This window comes from Rhyacophila brunnea, unplaced genomic scaffold, assembly GCF_057557595.1.
Source record: "Rhyacophila brunnea isolate RB1 unplaced genomic scaffold, BYU_Rbru_1.0 scaffold_8, whole genome shotgun sequence".
NCBI lineage: Eukaryota > Metazoa > Arthropoda > Insecta > Trichoptera > Rhyacophilidae > Rhyacophila > Rhyacophila brunnea.
In genome coordinates, this window is record NW_028233350.1 from 43,043,122 (window position 1) to 43,064,875 (window position 21,754).

At 33.5% G+C, this 21,754-nt stretch overlaps 2 protein-coding genes across 2 annotated transcripts in view; both read left to right on the plus strand.

Moving 5' to 3' along the window:
- Positions 1 to 557: 557 nt before the first annotated feature.
- On the plus strand, positions 558 to 7,589 carry Hpf1 (Histone PARylation factor 1). Its single transcript, XM_085958530.1, has 5 exons — positions 558 to 1,455; positions 2,405 to 2,553; positions 4,124 to 4,359; positions 5,709 to 5,962; positions 7,439 to 7,589. Exons 1-5 carry the CDS (start codon positions 691 to 693, stop codon positions 7,490 to 7,492), a joined length of 1,458 nt encoding a protein of 485 aa, XP_085814656.1. The 5' UTR covers positions 558 to 690; the 3' UTR covers positions 7,493 to 7,589.
- A 3,098-nt stretch (positions 7,590 to 10,687) lies between these two features.
- The window catches only part of LOC147064266 (uncharacterized), a 178,153-nt gene continuing 167,086 nt past the window's right edge, over positions 10,688 to 21,754 (plus strand). The window contains exon 1 of the mRNA XM_085958529.1: positions 10,688 to 11,120. The gene's annotated coding sequence lies outside the window, so the exon portion shown is untranslated. The remainder of the gene's footprint in view (positions 11,121 to 21,754) is intronic.

The following is a 21,754-nucleotide window of genomic DNA, read 5'->3' on the forward strand; positions in this document are numbered from 1 at the left end:
AATTATTAAATCACTGAGAAAGTTTATGAAGATTAAACTATTTAAAAATATGAGTTTTTAGCAAAGAGATTGGGTTTTTAGGGTTCTGTTATGAGATATATTTTTTAAGGGAAAAACTAATTTACTTATACTGGCAGCCCGATACAGTCTGGACAACAAAGCAAACATTTTATCGGTTATGACAAAATAAATGGTTGACATAATAAATCTATAGTATTTGTACTATAGTTTGATTCGCGCATGTACTATAGCTTAATCCAGCCAGCCAAGATGTAATAATAATATTTGTACATCGGTTCGGTAGAATTGAACATTGTATACTACAAACTAATTGTATCAAATAATTTCCGAAAATTTATTTATTAATTAAAAAAAAAATATTATGGACATAAAAAATTAGAATTCAGGACGTTCGCAAGTTGAGATTTATATTGAATAAAAGCTCTATGCATCATTGTGTGCTATAACTTTTCGCAAATATATTACATAATTTTCAGCTGCCTTTGTGAAAATGTACTATAGTTTTGTTGATGGCAGCACTGGAGACAAGAAATGACATGTTTGAAATTTGAAGTTTGATTTGTTTGATTTGAAGTTTGACATTTTTGACGTAAGTCGTAATACATTAAAGGTAAATTTAATTTGTCTTGTCGTGCTATTGTTTAAATCTTTCTACTAGCACGATTGAACATGGATGACGATAAGGCAGCTAATTCCAAAGATCTACGGCAAATGTGCAAGTATGGCGCCAAATGTTATCAAAAGAACCCTGAACACACCAAACGTTATAAACATCCAGCCAAACGTGACCCCACATCTCCGAATGTAAGCCCTACCCTGAAAAAGATGAAGCTGGACGTACGACAAGAAAAGAAACGTGATACACCATCGCCTCAACTTCCCGCAAAGACTATTGACAAGGATAAACGGGACCCCACATCTCCGAATATAAGTCCTAATCAGAAAAGAATGAAACTGGACGTACAACCAGAAAAGAAACGTGATACACAATCGCCTCAACCTCTTGCAAAGACTGTCGAGATTGATTCAGTGAATAGTGACGATGAGCAACAGGATGGATCTCTATCTCCCTCAATTTTATCAGAAGCAGTTGATACTAGTAGAGAAGAGAAGAGTAAAGATCAGCGTGTTCCTGCGTCTCCTGCGCACACTTCCTCTCCTGATGATAATTCAAATGATTTCCATAACGTCCCGTCCGATGCCCAAGAGTTTATCAAAGAAAAATTTCTAGTGCAAATGCCAGCTGATTTTTATAGTTTTTGGGATTTTTGTTGTTCTATTTCTAAGGGAAAAAATACTATGGATGTTTTTAAAGGAGTTAACATGATATTGGTTGGGCCTTTTGATGTATTAAACGGAAGTTTACCGAAACGCAGTAAAGATGCAGATTACTACGTTCATTGGCGTTACTTTTATGATCCACCAGAGTTTCAGGTTTGTACCAACATTATAATGTTACCTCAACTGTTTTAATATCCGTGTCTTTATTAGTTAAAAATACTACTATTTTCGGTATTTATTGGAGGCATCTGTGCTCAATTTTATAAATTACTCAGATACTCGCCTGCTAGCCTACCTTCTCTGCGCTTTGAATGAATGAATCTGCATGAATATTTTTTGAATATGGTCGCGATGACCGAAATTTCGCGATCAATAGGGGATTTGAAAAACAAAACAATTATTTAAAATATGTAAACACTATTAACCCATAGCTTACGGGCCACACAAAATTGTGTTTTTGCTAATTACTTTTCAAATGCAAATTAACACGTTAATTACAAAATTAATTAAAAGGGCCTGTAAGCATTTTTTTTTTTGAATTATTAATAACCATGTCCTTGCTTTTTCGTACAAGGTGGTTGTTAGTAATTTTGAACAATTACAAACACCCAGGCTTTGAGAAAAACACATAAATGTTTTTTGTCATGACCGGGAATCGAACCCAGAACTCTCGGGTGGAAGGCCAGCGCCTTACCCACTGCACCACGAGAGCCGCCTTGTAAGCATTGTGTTAATAAACTAAACACAATTAACAAGAAAATAAACTGAAACCACTGAGGCGGACGAAACCGGTCCTAATATATTAATTAAAAGTGGAATAAGTACTATAAAAAAATTGCGTTTTATTAAATAAAAACAACAATACAATGCAGTTCCACCATGAATTGACAGTTAACAAAATAAAAGAAAGATTAATATTACTTTGCATTCAGTTTACTCCAAATTCTTTTATCCTGTGCAAGTCCTGTGGTGGTAAATTTATTAAAGCACCCAATATTATGACGTATAAGATAATCTAATTCATTTTAGGAACTTTTATTTACTGCTCTGCTGAACTGATTGTGAAGATATAATAAAATGATGCACTGAATTTCTTCTACAGACTGTTCTGATGTCACCAGAAAAGAGTAATTTCCATATGGGCTACTACAGGGATTCACCGGCTGACTCTCCATGCTTTATCGCCAGCAATGAAGCTTCAAATAATTGTCAAATTAAGCCTGTAGCTGAAAACATTTTCGGAGCCATGCTGTAAGCAAGATTTATTATTTTTTAATCTAATGCCTAGTACTCATGCACGTTCTTGCTCGACGTTTCGTTCGATCGAACATGTTGACTTGGAAGCATGTTCGTTGTTGCGTCCGCACGCCCGAGCAGCTCGACACAAGACGCTCAGTCAAAGCGCACACGTTGAGTCATGCTCAAGCGAATTTCTGTCAAGCATCAAGCAAAAATTACGAACCTTGAATCACATCGAGCCGTTCGCTCGATGTCGAACAAAAAAGCATTGAGCGAGATGGTTCACACATTGAGATATGTTCGAATGAGCGTAAAACCATCAAGCATGATCGTGCGTGAGTACTTAGCTTAAGAATCTTGTGTCTTGAATTAAAGTAATAAAATATCATATTGCATCGATTATGAGACATTTTTCTTGCAGTCAAGTTAAGGTTTAATTCTATTTAATTAACAGAGCTGGATTTAATATTTTATGAATATTATATAGAATTTGAAACTGATAGTCTTAATTATTGATGTACTCATTGGGGTTTTATTGGTTTTGTTCTGATGGGGATGTCCTAAGTGTTCCCTGGTATAATTATGCTGTTGGATTAATGAGATAGATGTTTGAATAAATATAACAACACTTTGAATGACGTTGATTGTAGGGGTCATTCGACAGTTTGTTAGGTTTACATTGTTTGATACAAATAATATGTTTATTTGAGAATAACTGAGAATGAATTTGATTTAATTATACTTTGTTGATTGATTCAAAAAATAATTGATCATATACATTATATTAATTACATTGTTGTAAATGTGAGTTTGACATGTGACGTGTTATTGAGACAGAGGTCGATATTAAACATAGATATTTAACACATATTTGGCTTTTGGTTATTATTTGCTATTTTGAAAAAAGAGTATTTATGGCCATAATACATAATAAATACGAAATATAAAAATGAACCAATATGAAATAAAGTAGAAGAGAAAGTGTGTTATTATATAAATATTAAAGTAAAATTATAAATTTAACCTTTTTAACACAGGTACGAATATTATAATATGGTTCAAAAAAAAAAAAAAACTATCTTTATGGTGCCAACAAAGAGGTTAATAGTATCATACACAGCATCATGAAACATCACATCCGTCCTTCAATGGGGTATCATGAAGACCGCAGAGTTACGAGTGATATTGGTGGTCTTTTTATTATTAGTAACCTATGTGTCATATGGAAAAAATCCATATCTTTATGTAGAGAAATCTATTGTGGACTTGATCCAACTTCATTGTGTGGACGGACCTCTGAGGACTTCAAGTAATGCTGGCATATTCGAGAATACTCAACACAAATGATATATATTATATTATAATGTACGTAACACTCGGAACATTTTCGACTGATCTTGAAACCCTATCGGAACACCATGAATCATTATGCATACTAAGTTCCTATATTATAGTACTCTATACGAATTTATATGGAATAGTACAAAACTTTCACTTCTCTTCACAAGAGTTAAAATTGAAATTACATCAAGTACCCTCAGTTATGACTATTTATTTTATAGTGAATTTGTTTTTATTCTAGATGTCATTTGGAAAACACCAAAAAGAAGTCTCCCTTCACGTCCATCGCTTGTCAAAAGATTATCACCCCGCTCAAAGAATGGGCCACAAAGCATAAATTTACACTGGAGACATATTCGGAATTAATGAAGAAAAGGCAAAAATTGGTCATCGCTAAAACATTCCACGGTGCAGGCATTGTGGTTCCAGTTGATAAGAAGACCAGTGTTGGTTACAGACCGATTAGTGAAAATAATGGTATGATAATAATTAAATCTCTTGGTTTTGTTTTCTATCAAAGATTGGCGGCCAAATTGCAGAGCATCTTCCTACCCAGGGCCAATTGTATCATAACGCACCGTGAGTGTAAAACCAAGGCATCTGCAAAAGACATATTTTGGATATATTGGGGTTTGAAGTCTTCATTTTGTTAGGAGAAATAGAGTTTCTAAAAAAAAGCCATAATATTTGGTTTATATCTACATTATATTGCATGTTCTCTCAGTTACTTCACTTTTACATTATCAAGTTCACAACTTTTGCAGTTGTTTTGCATTTAATCTCGAAATTGAAAAATTTGCAGATGCCTTGGTTTTACACTCACGGTGCGATAATATCACCAACGCCTTGAAAATTGAGCCACTTACAGTGGTTGTGTAGCAAAAACATCTAATTTTGTCTACGCATCCGTTCCATGCATTGTGAGTTTGAGTTAATCATATATTTCTTATTGGGGCAAATTTGTTCAAATAATGAACAAGTATGTAGCTTTTCTGGATTTGATTGTAGTTATAAGTTCTCATGTCTTCTGGTTCATATTAAAAGCTCTTCGTTGATAATGTGATTAGCCCAGGAAATCTTCATAAAAGCTATCAGAAAAGCCCTCAGTCTTCTGATGGTCTCTGTCTTTAAGGCTGTTCAATTGTCATGTAATGATCAGTAATACGCGACCAACGCAAATGCATTAATGCAAGAATTTAGGCAATCATTATGATTATAAAATTTACACTTTGTTTACTATTTTACTGTGACGTGTACTAAGACAAGTTTTGGTTGTAATGATTCCTTTTCGAGTGCAAACATTGAGTTTTTTTAGTAATGGTTTTGAAATTTATTGTAAAGTTTTCAATCAAACTAATGAAAATGACACAGTAATACGTGTTGCTACGTAGTGGATGGAATGCGTAATTACGCCATCATTTTTGTAAAGGAGAAAATGTTGCTGTCATTTTTCAATTAATGATGAAAAAGTCTTCAGAATGGGCCTAATATTAATATTTTTAGTAGGTAAGTATAGTGCGAAATCTTTATGGTGATAAGCGGCGGCTTGGAGAACTACATCCCCTCCTCTCGCGTTTCAGTACTTTCAATACTTCGAAATCGAAAACCATAGACAAGATACAACACGAGCGCCGCCGCCAGATCTCACGTTGAAGATTTTTGCAGTCTCGGAACCTAATATTGAAAAAAACAAAGATCCTCTGACTCCGTTTTGATAAAAATTTAAGTTAAAATATATTCATTTTAAATAGGTTGTACTGACGTGAATATTTATTTTGATGATTTTATAAAATGTATACATATTTTTTATCTGTGTTTTTTTACAGCCAGACTGAAGGTTTTGATGAGTAGGGTGCCTGAGGCAGAAAACGAAGCTGGAAGAGTGGCTGCTCTGGCGGCTTTGCAACCAATTATTACCAACGCCAACTTGGCGACAGATGAATGCGATTTCGGAACAGGATTGGAACTCGGATTGGATTTCTTCTGCGTGGGAGAGAAAGCATTTAACTCTACTGTGAAATCATTGATGTGTGTCGCCTACAGTATGGTAGACAGAGATGCCTTTGGAAAAATTATAGTGGTATGTTATTTCTCATTTATTTATCGTACATAAATGCTGACCAAAAAAGACTGGGGCAGTGTTTTGCCCGGAGCAGAGCCAAAGCACGGAATATTAGTTACATGCAAATTGTACGTAATACATTTTGCCGCACCACAGTTCACAGTGAGCTGTCGTACCAGAACGATATGACCGTATAGTATTGAGATAAAAAAATTGACGCGTTCTTGGAGCATTGCAGACAGAAATTCAATATTGAATTTAATATTGATTGCTATCAAATATCTGATAATAACTGATGGTCGTGATGTCATTATTATCAGATATTTTTTATAGATACGAATTGATACTTACGACCATCTACAACCTACTTGCTTACTTTCTTTGTATTCAGACGAATCATTCAGAATTTTATATGAATATATACAATATGATTGTGTTTCTAATTTACTTACCTAGGTGCCTATTTTCATCTGTCAAGTGTTAGACTATTTTCTGCTCTATAAGTATTTTCAAATGATGAAAGGTAAACAATGAAGCATAATTTACTGTTTGTAATTCTATCTGTTTTATGGAATCAATATTGATAATGAAGATTAATGTTTTAAACTTTCTTTTAAATGAAGCTTATAATTTTATTAGTCTTGCAATTAGTCTATTGGAGACAATTGGCGGCAATTTGGTGCCACTGTTACAGGATATAAAATATGGTAAAAAGCATACATTTTTAATCATCTATTATGGCTTGATTTATGCAGGGTTTGAATTTTACAACCTAACCAACACTTTGCACATTGTAGTCTTAGTTCAATAAAAACAAATCGTTGTGTCTTTTCTACAACCACATATCTCAAAAAACACAACAGAAGATGCAAAAAAAATGTTATTCTCTCAGTTTTTAATTCAGAAATAAATTTTCTTCTATGAAATAAAAATTTAGTCTAGTTGCACATATTTTCATAAACAAATGTTGTTTCTTCAATCTATTGCACTACACTTTCGACCGATTAGTCATATTTTCTGAGATACGAGAATGCATTGCAACTTTACTGTGAATCGTCCCACAATATTACTGCAGTAAACACGTATCTTGACTTGCGAGAAAGAACTTCAGTATAATCATTGGTCGGAGTTCAGTATTCTGTGTACTTACAAACACATCTCAAGATATGAGCTTATAATATTTATAAAAGTCTTTTATTGTGATACGATTTTTTTGTCATTGCTTAAATCTATTATGTTATAAAGTATATTTTGAGATACTTGTTAGTGGAATATATTGTGTGTATTCAAATTCTGAATTCATTACATCAAATAACTCAAAACTGACGAAAACTGTAGAAAATTAACGATGAAATACGTATGACTGGGAATGTATAATGTGCATTATTTATGTTCCATCTTAACAGCCTACCTCCACCCCTCGCCACTGATATCTACCTATTATTATATACATTTCCTTTTAAAAATACATTTTCTTCATTCTTTCATTTTCAGGCACATTTGGACAATCGCCGCAAAGGATGTAAGCTGAGTATTGCTGATCTATAAAATAAAATTGAATTACTTGTTGTTTCAAACTGTTTTGTATTTATTGAACCTGTGAATTTTTTAATTGTTAGTATTTAATAAATTAATTTTTCAAAGATGTATTGTCTTTCATTTTATATTACTTTCATTTTTATACTAGGAACACGATGCAAAGTCGCTAGTTAATCTTGACTTAGTTAAACGATACTTCTTTGTCGTTGTTCGTTTTTTCTATTGAAAATATTACCTTATTTAAAATTTCAGTTTTCCCTAGTTTATAAAAAAATATACAATATAAATTGAATAAATTATAAACTCTTAACTTACTTACACTTTACATAATTTTATGGCTTTTTATCAGTTCTTTAACATAGTAAATGCACACAATATAGGCAATGTGGAATATTATTTCAAATGTAAACACTATTTTAATAGATGCCATTAATAACAGCTATCAAACATCGTTAATTCTAAATTGACATTTTCACCTACTAAGTATTAACAAACAACGACATTGAAAATGGAAAACATTTCATCAAAATTATTCATATCCATATTTCACTTTTTGGCCGTCCATATATGACGTCACGTTCTAGGGGGGTCTGATGTAATGTGACTATTTGTGACGAAGGGGGGAGTGGGGTCAGATAAAATGTGATGTCACAAAGTAACCAAATATAAAAGGATTTGAAAACAATATTGGGGATCGGGGAAGGAAAAATGTGACATAATTTAGACAGGGGGGGTAAATGGTTACGTGACGATGGGAACTGCTATAGGAAAAATATTATATTATGGATATAGGGGGTGACGCAATCTGAGATGCCATTTTCCGTTGTCTACGTTGGATGACCTGGAATGGGCATTGCAAGTGAGCTTTCTGAATATATCGGTATTCTATTGATATTAAAGTACCATTACTGACAATATAGGTAGTTCTCATTCCAGACAGTCAGGACGGTTTGCAAATACTCATTAATAGTGTAACGAAGGTCTACAATAAATAGGGCCTAAACTAGAGCTTGTGATTTCTCTATGATGAAAATACCACTTGTCTATTTTTTTTTTTTAATTTTTTCGGTCAAATTTTTTTTTACCATTCCACAAATCGAATCCTGCATCTGGCAAATGGGAGTCGGATTACTGACATAATAGATTGAGCAAATGGCCAACATCCATTTCTCGTTAAACAAAAATCTGTTAATACGAATCAAACTGGTCAAAAAAAGCCATTCAGAATCATTTTTAGCTCTTCCGGCCAAATTAAAGTCAAGGTTTTTTTTGCCTTATGCCAGATTTTTTCACAGTCAATTTCTCGAAAACGTCGTCGATGGATTTCCCGTGAAATGAGAATTCTCGAAGTTTTGGAAAATTTTATTTGTCTTGATTCGAGAACGGCTTTTTCTGATTATTTCTCGAGAATTCTTGATCACGATCTCTAGCAAAAACCTAAAAAGACAACATATATTCCAGGACTTATACCATTGAACCGAAATGCCGAGCCGAGAAAGTGCTTTTACACGATTGAGGAAAATACTATGTGGTCACGACACTTCAGAGTCGAGAATGAGAATAGTTAGATGCTATGTCTTTTCAGTCTTAGTCTATGGAGTGGAGGCGTGAAAACACAGAAACATCGCTCAGGAAATTTGAAGCTTTCGAGATGTGAGTGTACCTATATAGACGCATGTTCCGTGTAAACATGGTAAATAAATTTACGAATGTCGCGAATGAAAAATACCAACGAAATAAACTCCAAAAAGTTCGCATACTTTGGCTCCCGAGAGTGATATCCCTGATAAAAGACGAGACCGGCTGGAGCTCAGAACTCCATCCCTATTTAGTGTAGCGACATAAAGGGTGAAAATAGCCGAATTCATCGCCGACGTCCGATATGGGATATGTCACAAAAAGAATATTAGGTACGACCTCATCACCTCATCACCTAAAGCCAAATCCAGGTAAAACACAGGTAGCAGCGTTCCATCTCCGAAACAAGGATGCAGGAAAATAATTGCTTGGTGTCGTTTGGGATGGGTGAATATAGAACCCACAAACAGCCCAAAATATCTGGGAATCACCATATATCGGACGCTGTCCTATAAGCAACACTGCATTAATACTAAAATGAAGACAGTGGCAAGGAACAGTAGGTATCTTCAGAAAGCTAAGCGGTGATACGTGGGAAGCTCAACCACACATACTCGAGGATTTAGCCCTTGCACTATGGAACTCGGTGACCGTTGCACCCGACGAAGATAGAGTGTCTGCAAGAGAGGCGAACCTAGCCTTTGAGGGTCTCGAAGATTGGGTAAAGCCAGTAGAGCATCTCACACCCGGAACCAGTCTCGGGTACCTACATAGAAAGCCAACTTCAATACAAACATATGAAAAACTACCATCGATAGCTGCCGATAGCAGTCTTGTGTATAGAATAGATGCGCTGGAGTGACACATTGTAGCTATTGACAGGGACGTCCCTAGACAAAATGCCGCCCCTGGGCAACTCCAAAATAACGCCCCACTTTTTATACAGTATTATTTATAACCCGTGCATGTGTCATTTCTGGTCACCATGGACATCGAAGGGTAACGGAAGTAAACTAGACATCGCGAACCCGACAAAAAATACCGTTAAACCTTTTTTAATTATACAATTTGTTTCCAACTAGTGAGCTGAATTTTTTTAAGGAAATATATTTTCGTTTTTAGGTACCTACTAAGTTTAGGTAGCTTTTTCTACATATTATACCAAATGATTCTCCTCGATTTGCCGCCCTTCGAGTAACTGCCGCCCAGAAGCGACGCCCAATCTGCCTACCCCTACGGGACTGGCTATTGAAGACCCGACACGACGAAGAAGAACATAAAAAGAAGAAAACTCACTAAAATAAGAATGGGATTTTCAGTTTTCGATTTGTGTTTATTTCAATGGTTTTTAAAAATCTTCCATAAAAGAATTTCATTTAATTTATTCAACTGCAAACTGCAGCATGTTTAAATATGTAAGCATTTCTGTTGACGCGTGTGCGACGAAAATTACTTTTCCCTATTTTGCTATACGACGCGCATGCGCACTTCACTACTTGATATTACCGAAGGCAGTTTTCAGCATTTTCCGTACGATTGGTACTATCGCTGTCAAATTGGTCGGCGGTTTTCTCACGTTGGTACCTCCTGTCCAAGTATTCAGGGGTCAGTTTTCTGGAGAACGCTGAACCGACTGTGTCTCCTTATATGTTTGAATCCGCCAGCGAAAATATACTACACTTGTGTTACAAAATCCGAAAAAATGTGTAAATAATCTATCCGCAGAACGGCTCCATCGGAATGTCCCCCCCGTGATGCGAGGATAATCGGAATACGGGTTCCGATAAAATCGAGTGATTTAGTTATTGTTTTTTCAGTGACATGTGTTGCATGGAAATGTGAATAATTCGCCAAAGATTCTACTCTCAGTGAAACGAATACGAATCTTTATAAAATGTAGTTAACACCAGCTGAAAATATGTTAAATTTTAATTAAAATGTTGACTGCTAGTATTTTTTATATTTGCATATTTTTTAGAACGAGAACTGTTTTTAAATCAACTCGTTCTATGAAAATGTTCCTCAGGTGGTTTGCTGGATGGGTGATGCCATAATTGATGTAAGTTATTCAATATAGTAATTAATTTTAAAGTTTGTATATTAAACAATGAAGTAAAATAAACATATTCAATTTAGAAAAAGCACACTTCAGAAGCTGTTTAATTATTAATTAACCATGCGCACACCTAACGTTCTTCTTTTATTTTAATTTTCTATAAATTTTACCTATATAAATAAATAAACTGTTTTTGAATTTATTTAAACTCTTCCAATATCCAATAAACAACTCTTGCCAAGGACAATATAAAGAAAATAAATATCTAGATTTCAAACCCAAAATGATTTATAGATCTAAAAGAAATTAATAATGTATCACTTAATACAACAAATATCTACTTGTTACCGACCGAACATATCGCAAATCATAATATTGATTATTTTTTCCATTGTTAAATATATTTTATCTTGTTCGGTAGAGAAATTAATCCCTCATTCATTATCTGAACAAAATAATATTTAAGCAATACCGTTATTTTTTTACAAAGGTGTATATAATAATAATGCACGTTACAATTCTCACTATTGTCGGGCCGTGACACTTAACTGTAAACTTCGATGGTAGTGCTAGTTACTACTCATACTTCGGATGTAATAATATGGTAATCTGTTTGTATATAATTATGAAATAGATGGTAATAATTTAAACAACATATGCTATCTAATATCTTCATTTATTGCGAGCAGGTTATTGCATTCGAAGATTAGATTATTTATATATTTATATATTAGATTACAAAACAATAAATAAACCCCAATAATTCAGTTTCAAAATAATAAACGGTAACAGATGAAAATTGAAGGTGTTTTTATAAGGGGAATATATATTCGCACAATTGAATAGACTGTTTTCACAAAGCGCTGACAACATTTAAAAAGATGTTCGTCACATCGGAAATGGATGATATTCACAAATCAACTACAACAATCAAATGATCGATTTGCACTAAGGAAAAAGTAGTCTTCACGTATCAATATACTATTGTTACCCAATTAATCGTAAAAGAATATAAACACTATGAAAATTAGGTTTAATGATTTTAAACAATATTTTGGCAAAACATAAGTATGTATTAGGTACCTACTTTCAGATTCAAATAATACTATAAATACCTATTTAAAAGGTGACGTTAATTAAAACTTAGGTACTAATTGTGCCGCAGATGCCGTCATGAGCTTTTATGATTTTTTTTTTACGAAAAAAGTTTATTCCATGTAGACAATTATAATAAATACCTTTTTCTGTCGGCGCATAGGCTATTCGATCTAATAATTATTAATTTAAAATGCTCATAGATTTTGATACTTACTTCATTATCACAAACTAAGATTATATTAGGTAATATTAGGTTGGGGTAGGTTAGGTTAGGTTAGGTTAGGTAAGCGCAAGGTAAGGTAAGCGTAAGGTAAGTTAGGTAATTTGTGAATTTCTACCTTTTCTTTGTGCGATATATTATTTATCGGTGAAAACAATTTTACAAATGTGTGCAGTTGTCAAAATTGAGTGAATTTATATTTACAATGAGTGATTTATGATTTTTGTTTTGTGAAACATACTATTTTATGTGATTTCATCTATTTATTTGTGAAATCATTTAATATAATATGTGAAAACTATTTTCCAAATGTTAAAGTTATTTTTTTTTTTTGTGAATTTTGATTATTGCATTGTGCGATTAATTCCCACCCTTTTTATAATAGGGGTATATAACATTATACAAAACCAAAATGTTACAAGAGAGAGGAAAAACCTTCGCCGAAATAAATTACTAGAATTTCAGTGTTTATGGTTATATTTTTATTAACTTATATAATATATAACCATAATAAGTTAATCTTACATATTTATTTCGACAAGTTAAGGTGACGCATCAGTGAAACGCCAAATAATTTTTAACTGTAGGCGCGACGAAATTTTGGACTCGCTCGCCATTCAGTGAGAGAATGTCGAGCCAGAAGCACGTCACTTTGCTGCGTGATGGCGACGGGCCAATTAATTCTAAAATCGTGTAAAGATGACTAAAAACGTTACCCATTTACTTTAAAAAGAAAACATGTCAATGAATATATTATTATTGTTACTAATAGAACAATAAACAGAACATAAAATGGACGTATGTCGGATTTATATGACAAATAATATTTCGTTTGACAGGCGTCATTTGCAACCCGCGACCCGCAATCCGCGCATCGCCTAGCAACGATCTTTTTAGACCATGCCTCAACTAATGCACGGCCTTAAGTGTTTTTCCTCAATTTATATCTTTCACAACATTGGCAATATAAATACTAATTATTGATTCATTTTATTGGCAATAATAATAATGCAGAAAAACAGGGCATTTTTAAGACCAAGTGGGGTTATTTTTCATACACAAATGTGGCACATTGGCATATTGTACAACATTAACCGAGATATTTATTTCATTGCTGCTCTATTTAAACATACATATTTTGAAAACACTTCACACTTCTGAGAAATATATTATAACCAATATAAAAAATCTTTTTGGTTAAAATACGACACCCAGCAGGATTCGAGCATGTCTCTCGAAAACCATGTGCACTTCAATAAAATAATGTTACATTTTTAAATCTAGTGAATTATTCGTTGAATAAAAAAATAGTTAATAGCTCTATTTGTTGAAAAACTGTACGAAACTACCACGAAATTATTGGTAAATGTATGAGTCAGCGGCGATTCATCAGAATATTTGAAAGGGGACCTCGAAACAGTTCAAACCCGTCACACAATTATTAAATCACAAATTTAGTATAAACTATTATTACTCAAAGCATAAAAAAATCCCAGCAACTGACATCAAAATGGCCTATAACACATCCACGCAAACATATACTTAGATAAGTAGGTACATACTTGCACACGAAAAAATATACCACAAATATTATTATGTTTTACCTTCAATAATAATTAGATAGGAAATATAAATATTGTTATTTATACAAGTAGATACCTACGTTTGTAATCTTTAAACCCACCATTGGTATACGTTATTATAGGTAAGAGCCTATTTATGTACATACCTAACTTTAGATGAACATCTAACATTTGATATCCATTTGCAAATCAAAAAGCGCCAAGAGGTAGAAAAAGCAAGTTCACCCTTAGAAGCAAACTTCTTCTCTATACTGCGATTACCCGTCCTATTATGACATTTTATGCTGCCCCCGTCTGGGTTTATGCTAATCCAACAAAACATTTTAAAACACTACAGACTATACAAAACAAATCTCTTAGAACAATCACTGATGCCCCATGGTTTGTACGCGATACCACTCTTCATAGAGACTTGAACGTAGAAACCGTTTACGACCACGTCTTGAAAATTTCTAAAAAAATCTACAGCTCCAAGACAGCAGACTTCCCAAACCAGTCGATCAAAGATCTAAACAATTACAATCCAGCCATCCCCACCGAATTTTCGAAACCACGAACAATATTACTCGTAAAGCCATAGCAGTAGTCCATATATATATATATTATATCAATGGCGAAGGGTGGAAGTAGGCTATTAAGATCCGACATAAATAGTGCATACTAAACTTTGTCAGTTAAAAAACGTATTTGTTTTCATTGAAATAAGTCTACAATGTTTAAAATAGTGTTTGTTAGTTTTTCAAATTCAATTAAACCCTGTATAATCCAAGTCATAATAGATAATAGTCAAAAAATTGGTTTATCTATAAAATTTCTAAAAGTATGCCATTAAACCATAGAAAATTTTAAATACTTTAGATCAGTGTTTCCCAACGTGGGGCGTACGCCTCACCAGGGGGCAATTGGAATATTTTGGGGGGCAATGTGCAAATTGTTAATATTTGTTACATTTTTTTTTGTGGAAAAACGCATTTTCGAAATAGTTTTTTTGATATTGCAACCCTGACTTTCCGAGAAAAAGACGTCATCACTGTTATATCTGTACTTTTCCTTATTGTTTTGACTGAAAAATGGCAGGAATATGAAGGAGAAATTTGAAAAAAGACCAACACCACATTCATTATTCTCTTGTTAGGTAACTATAAAATTTTGATGGGGCATGGAGATTTTTGAAGCGTAAAAGTGGGGCATGGCACAAATAAGGTTGGGAAACACTGCTTTAGATGGAAGCATATTTTTTATCGATTATGGTTTGGTATTCTAGTAGTTAAGGTAGTTTAGGTAGCTTCTAGGTAGTTTGGCAAGGCTAATGAATTTTAAAAAAACATTCTGTAATATGCATTCTTAATTCAACGAAAACAAATAAATATGACTGAAAAATTATGCCGGATGGCTCATTTCCTACAGTAGAGTCACTTTACTTCCATCTCCGTCTGCATAGATATAAAAATAAAATCTGACTCTATTCGAAGGAGAAATCACTCTATTTATTCCTGTTATTTTTTTTCTTTCTTCCCTCAGACCCACGATGAAGGCCCACGAGCTCTTCATTAATAGGTATACAGACGCGAGTACTACAGATGATGAGGATAAAAGTTATATAGATAAACCGTTTGCTCTTAGTGCCTCATTTATTATATTACCTACCTATAGAATAATAATAAATTATTTTTGTAAACTAATATTTTTATCAATTATATTTTCTAAATTGATTGTCATGTCATAATATAATAATTTATCTACCTACTTGATAATTTTCGAACATTTTAAAATGATTAGGTTAACGAGATATGTATATATGTAAAATGTACCTACTTACTTCAGTGAGTATTTAGTAAAATTCCGCGCGAATTGCATGCTTAGGTAATTCTTACTTGCCATATAATTACTTCGATCAAAGCTTTTTACTATGGCATACGTTCCAGTCTAGCGAATTTGAGCGACTTTCCGCACACAAAGCACCGACTAGGGAATCTAATCGCGAGCCAAAATTTTGATCTCGGGATTTCGGGATTACAATTGGACGATCCCGGGACTGGTCCCGGGATTAGCGTTTTTTTCGATAGTTAATATTATTTTTTTATTTATACAAATAGCATTGATAAAATCGGTCAAAAATGTCTTGCATAATGTATACTATTTAAGACATTTAATGTTAATATTATGTAGATACGTTTAATCTTGGAAATACTTTAATGAAGTAAATAATATTGTAATATAGATAGATAATAATGTGCAAGTAAAACAGTTTTTTTTTTAAATTTATTTAAGAAAAGATAACATTCATAAAATTCGGCGTAGAAACAAGTGCCTGCCTGCACGTCCGTGGCACTGGCGGTTAGACGCCGTTCGCGTGCCATAACGTCAGTGGCGTCTAGCTGGTTAACCAGCTGAACGAATTTATTATTTTTCTGATATTCTTACAATTGCGTATGACAACAAAAAATGGTTATTTATTATCCGTGAGCATCCGGTCCATGATTACCCCTGTGACATGTGCAGGTACATACACTTCACTAACATAATTTTGTATACATAGGTACTAATTGATTGTGATTGATAAAAAATCAATGACGGAGGTTTCGGGATTATGTATACTAATCCTGGGATTCATATGTATCGAAAATAGTCCGGAATCCCGGGATTGGATTCCCTAGCACCGACGTCTTTCAAAGCGTTTTCATGTTAGATTATTATTTGCAACAGTCTGCTTAGCGAATGTATAAGTGCTTTTCGAATTCTGTACTCGATATTTTTAACTAATAACACCCGCCATATTAGTTTCTTGACCGAATGCGTTTATCTCGGAGCGCATATTATTTATTTATGGCATGTGCTAAATCGTTTTTATTGGTATGCCAATCGGCATTTCACCTCTTCTTGTTGGTGTATTTATAGAGGCGAGCTGTTTAGGTTCAAACATTCATCTACACCGGCGTGCGGCTGCATCTACATACGTTTAACATTATAATAATATCCCACCCCGGCTGGAACATCGCGGCATGTCGGACAGAACCATTTTTGAGATATTGACCAAACATTGTTGGAGTATTTCGATAACAATCAGTATAAACACTGCTACGAGTGCTACGCACAAAGAATTTGGACTATACATAGAAGGAACCTTATACAGGGTTATCCAACTCTTGGTACGAATTTTATATTTCGCGTGTATTTTTTGACATATCGTCAGATGAAAGTCTACATTTAACACAATGGATCGTTTCTCCACCGCACAATGCATACAATTATACCCACCAACCACACCCGCCCCGCACCACACCCGCCCCGCACCACACCCGCCCCTCACCACACTCGGTCTTAACCGGGCGTATTTTGTTCTTAAGATAAATGGATGTTAGCCAATTGATTAACATATTAGGTCCATACTCTGACTCCTTACACATTGAAAAACAATATATTGTGTATTTGTCAGACTCAGATTCGAACTCGACATTATAAGTCGACGCGTAAGCCGCTTGGCCATCGAGGGCGAATTTACTTACTTATCTGTTTTCTTATATTTCCCATGTATTCAGGTGGTTTTTATTAAGTATTTTTAAGTGTTTTATTTAGACGTTAATTTGATCTTAATGCTGTAGGGCTATTGGTTTTAGATACAATATCTCACGGTGAAGTGTGATACAGCCAACTGTATACGTAAAATTTTTCCGGATACGGTGTTAACTTAACACTCAATTATATCAAAATAATAATAAGTATGTTATTATATAAATCAGTACGCAATCTTCCATTGTATAATATTATCATGTGAAACTTTTTTTAAATATTTTTTACTGATAGAAGAAAATGAAAACAGGACGGTGACAAAATACTTGAAATCGTCATATATAAAACAATGTTTTTTTTTCAAATTGATTATAATTAATGATATTGAAACCTAAATCTTGAAAATATACATTCATAAACACATCGTACCTACTAACCAATTATTGATTTATATTTTTACTTTTTTATATTTATTTGCAATTGATTTTTAACTAACTCCCCGACTAGCTAGACATTTGAAACTTTTAGAATATATCAGAACACGATGCCAATGCATTTTTAGCCACCTTTAAGTAGAATTGAATTCATTTTCAGTTAATTCTGTTTTGTATGAAAAGTTGTTTCGACACCATTATTGGTTGCTAAGCGGATTGCCCTAGCAACTAAATTATTAATATATACGTGCGTTACTAAGGAAATCGAAATGAAATGTCAATATGACATTTCAGTATTCTATGATCGTTTAAGCTAGTCAAGTCAAGTTTATATGATTCAACAGAAAATTTAAAAACGTACATAAAAAGTTCTTTTTATCTTGTAATTATTTTGGAATCTTGTCACACATTAATATGGTAAGCTAGAAGAAGAAGCGATCAAAACAATTGGGAGCATATTGGGTACAATAGACTCTATAAAGACACCTCAAATTGCACCAATCCTAAAATATCAATCAAACCGCTGAGGTTTGAATTTTTCCCTGGTACGTCAGCTCCACGTGGCAGGGAAAAAGCAAAAGATCTTACCTTACGAGCAAAAAGATCTTACAGAACCACTTTCAGGTTTGAATCACCTCTAAATCCCGGTTATGCTAGTTTAGTCGAGTGGCGAGTAATTTATTAACTAAACGTGTGTGAACTAACAAATTTAGTCAAGTTACAACGCCTGTACACGTGCATGGATTTACAGACACCAATAGTATGTATATTCAACTATCGCCATAATAATTGTTTACATGTAAAAGTGTTGTCTCTTTCTCTGCTCATCTATTCTATACACAAGACTGCTATCGGTCGCTATCGGCTAGATATGATAGTTTATCATATTTATGTATTGAGGTATTATAATTGTTACAATAAGTGCTATGTTTTAACCGCACCTCTCTTAGCTGTGTTAACTTTTAGAGCGAGATAGACAGTTTTGACGGCTAACTTTACATATTGAAATAATTATAATATCTCAATACATAAATATGATAAACTACTTTCGATAGCCGCCAATAGTAGTCTTGTGTATAGAATCGATGCGCTGATTATCTCGGCAATCTCATTCTTCACGTTTTAGCGAGACGCGTTGTTGTAATTTTATGGTTCTATTTGAAAAATTGTAAACGTCAAAATGCTTTATGCGGTAGTAGGTTTATACATAGTCCACAAATTCTAACTGTCGCATGACAATTCAGAAGCTTCTGAACTTTTTTGATCTATGCATGCAATCTTGCAACTTGTACAATAAAACAATACTTACGTGTTTACGCGTGCACTTTCTTGTTATGGCCACGATAATACGTAGGTACTGCCAACAGTAAATCCATGCACGTGTGAACGGGATATTATTTAGTAAAATCATTTAGTTGGCTCAATCCATTTTATTCTATTTTTTCGGTCAAGTAACAGACCCCGATACCTCTCACTAAATTTAATATCGAATGAGCCACAAGACATTAGGTTCATTAGTATTGTCGCAAATAAGTCGTTTCGTTGGAGCAAAAGATCTCGTTTTAAAATTTAAAATTTGTGTCGGAATATTTAAATTTTAAACCTTGACTGCTGTTGGATTTTTAAGCCTCCGCTCTATAAAAATAAACAAGCTGCTAATGCATTTCTCCTATTAATCCACTTTCTCTTCTCTCACTAATTTCTTGCTCTCTTTCTTCTAATGTAGACATTATAAATAAATTATTAATTTATTTATTTTTACTTTATGTTGTACAATGTTCATTTTAAATGTCACTAAATTATCTACACTTTTCAGTTACCAAAACGTTTAGTGGTAAGTAAATCACACGTCATTCAATTAAAATACTAGAAAAACCTGAACAAAGGCTTAAGCGATATTTGCGATTGAGACACATCATTGGCTGCATATTGTGGCTACGGTAGCCTTAGAAATCGTTAAAAACTTCGAAATGCCTATTTGAATTTAGCTGAAAGCCTATCCTATACCTATAGGTAGTAAAAAATTATGGTGTAGTAACTCATTAATTAATTCCTTATAGGGAAGGTGGTGGTCGTAAATCTCGTGTATAATATATTGGCAATGGCATGTTTTTTTTTGGTAAAACTCGTAAATTTTAATATTAAGTCTTTTAATACATATATGTTTTCAATAATATCTTGTGACCCCCATTGACTTGGTATTAGGTATTTTGTTATCAAGACGAGTCAAAATGAGCTTTAAAAGCATATGTTTCGCTAAAACTTTGAATACAATGAAAGTCATTAGTAAATATGAAGTTGTTAAAATCATTTTGAAATAAGTACTGCATAAAGTAAAATAGAACGAATCTGATTTTGAGTATACATTGACTTATGGTTGTTTCCCCCTGTTTCCAATTTACTAAATTAAAAAATAATCTTTTAGGAAAATAGTTATACCTATGTACTATGTAGTATATAGCTTTCGTTGTATATATGTATAGTCGCCAACCGACATGAGCATTTATATTTTAAAAGTGGCTTTATATTTTTTTAAAGTACAGTACTATGCTTATCGCAGATATTCGGGAAAGTTTGCAAAAAATACTCATTAATGGGGAACGCAGGCAGACAAGCGTACGCGATGAGATAGGTCGCTAAATGAATTATTAGCAATGGACTGGACATATTGTTACTCGGCGAGTGGATAATTGTAGAACAAATGCCATCATACAGCGGTATCCAATGGACAATAAATGATGATAGATACACTATAAAACCCGTTGGAAAGACGAAGTCATAAAGTTCGGTGGATGTAAATGGCAGTGAAAAAACTAGGGACTGAGAAAAGTTAAGGGATCTAGGTCTTCATCCAGTAGTGGACCGACGTTAGCTCATAATGATGATATTATGTCATATATTATAATTATACAGCATTGGCGAAGGTTGGAGGTAGGCTGTTAAGATCTGCCATAAATAGTGGACACTGAACTTTGTCAGTCATACGTATTTGTTTTCATTGAACTAAGACTACAATTTACAGACGGCGTTGGTTAGTTTTTAAAATTCAATTAAACCCTGCGAAACCAAACCGTAATAGATAATAGTCAAAAAATACGCTGTCTATCTATAACATATGCCTTTAAATCGTACATAATTTTGAATATTTTATACAGAGAATAATATTTTTCATCTATTATAGTTTGGTTTAATGAATTAATGAATTAACCAACAATAATTGTGTAATATGTATTTTTAATCCAACGAAAATAAATATTATGTATGAATGAAAAAGTGTGCACAATTTTGTCTGTTCACCCAAAATATACCTAAAATATTATGGTTTGGTTTAGGCAGGGTTTAATTGATTTTTAAAAACTAACCAACACCATCTACTCGTATGTGTAGTTTTAGTTCAATAAAAATAAATGCGTATGACTAACAAAGATTAATGTGCACTATTTATGTCGGATCTTAACAGTCTACCTCCACTCTTCGCCACTGTTATTAGTATATACTGCATTTATCGGTAAATTTCTATTGCGGTGTATACCTCTTTAATCTGCATAATTTCATTGAATACTTTAGTGAGGATATAGATAACAGATGCGAAAATAGACCGACGAGTGGGTGTTAGTATGCCTGATAAAAAAGCTTTTTATAAATTCAGTGCGATTCGCAGAATCAAATGTTCAATGGCCTGGAATGAACAATATGTCGGCACGTAGAATAAGTGTATTCGAGTTTGACAACTGTACGACCCAACCCGTTGAGGGAGGATTCAATAAGTTGTCACGAAGGATAAAGGTATTT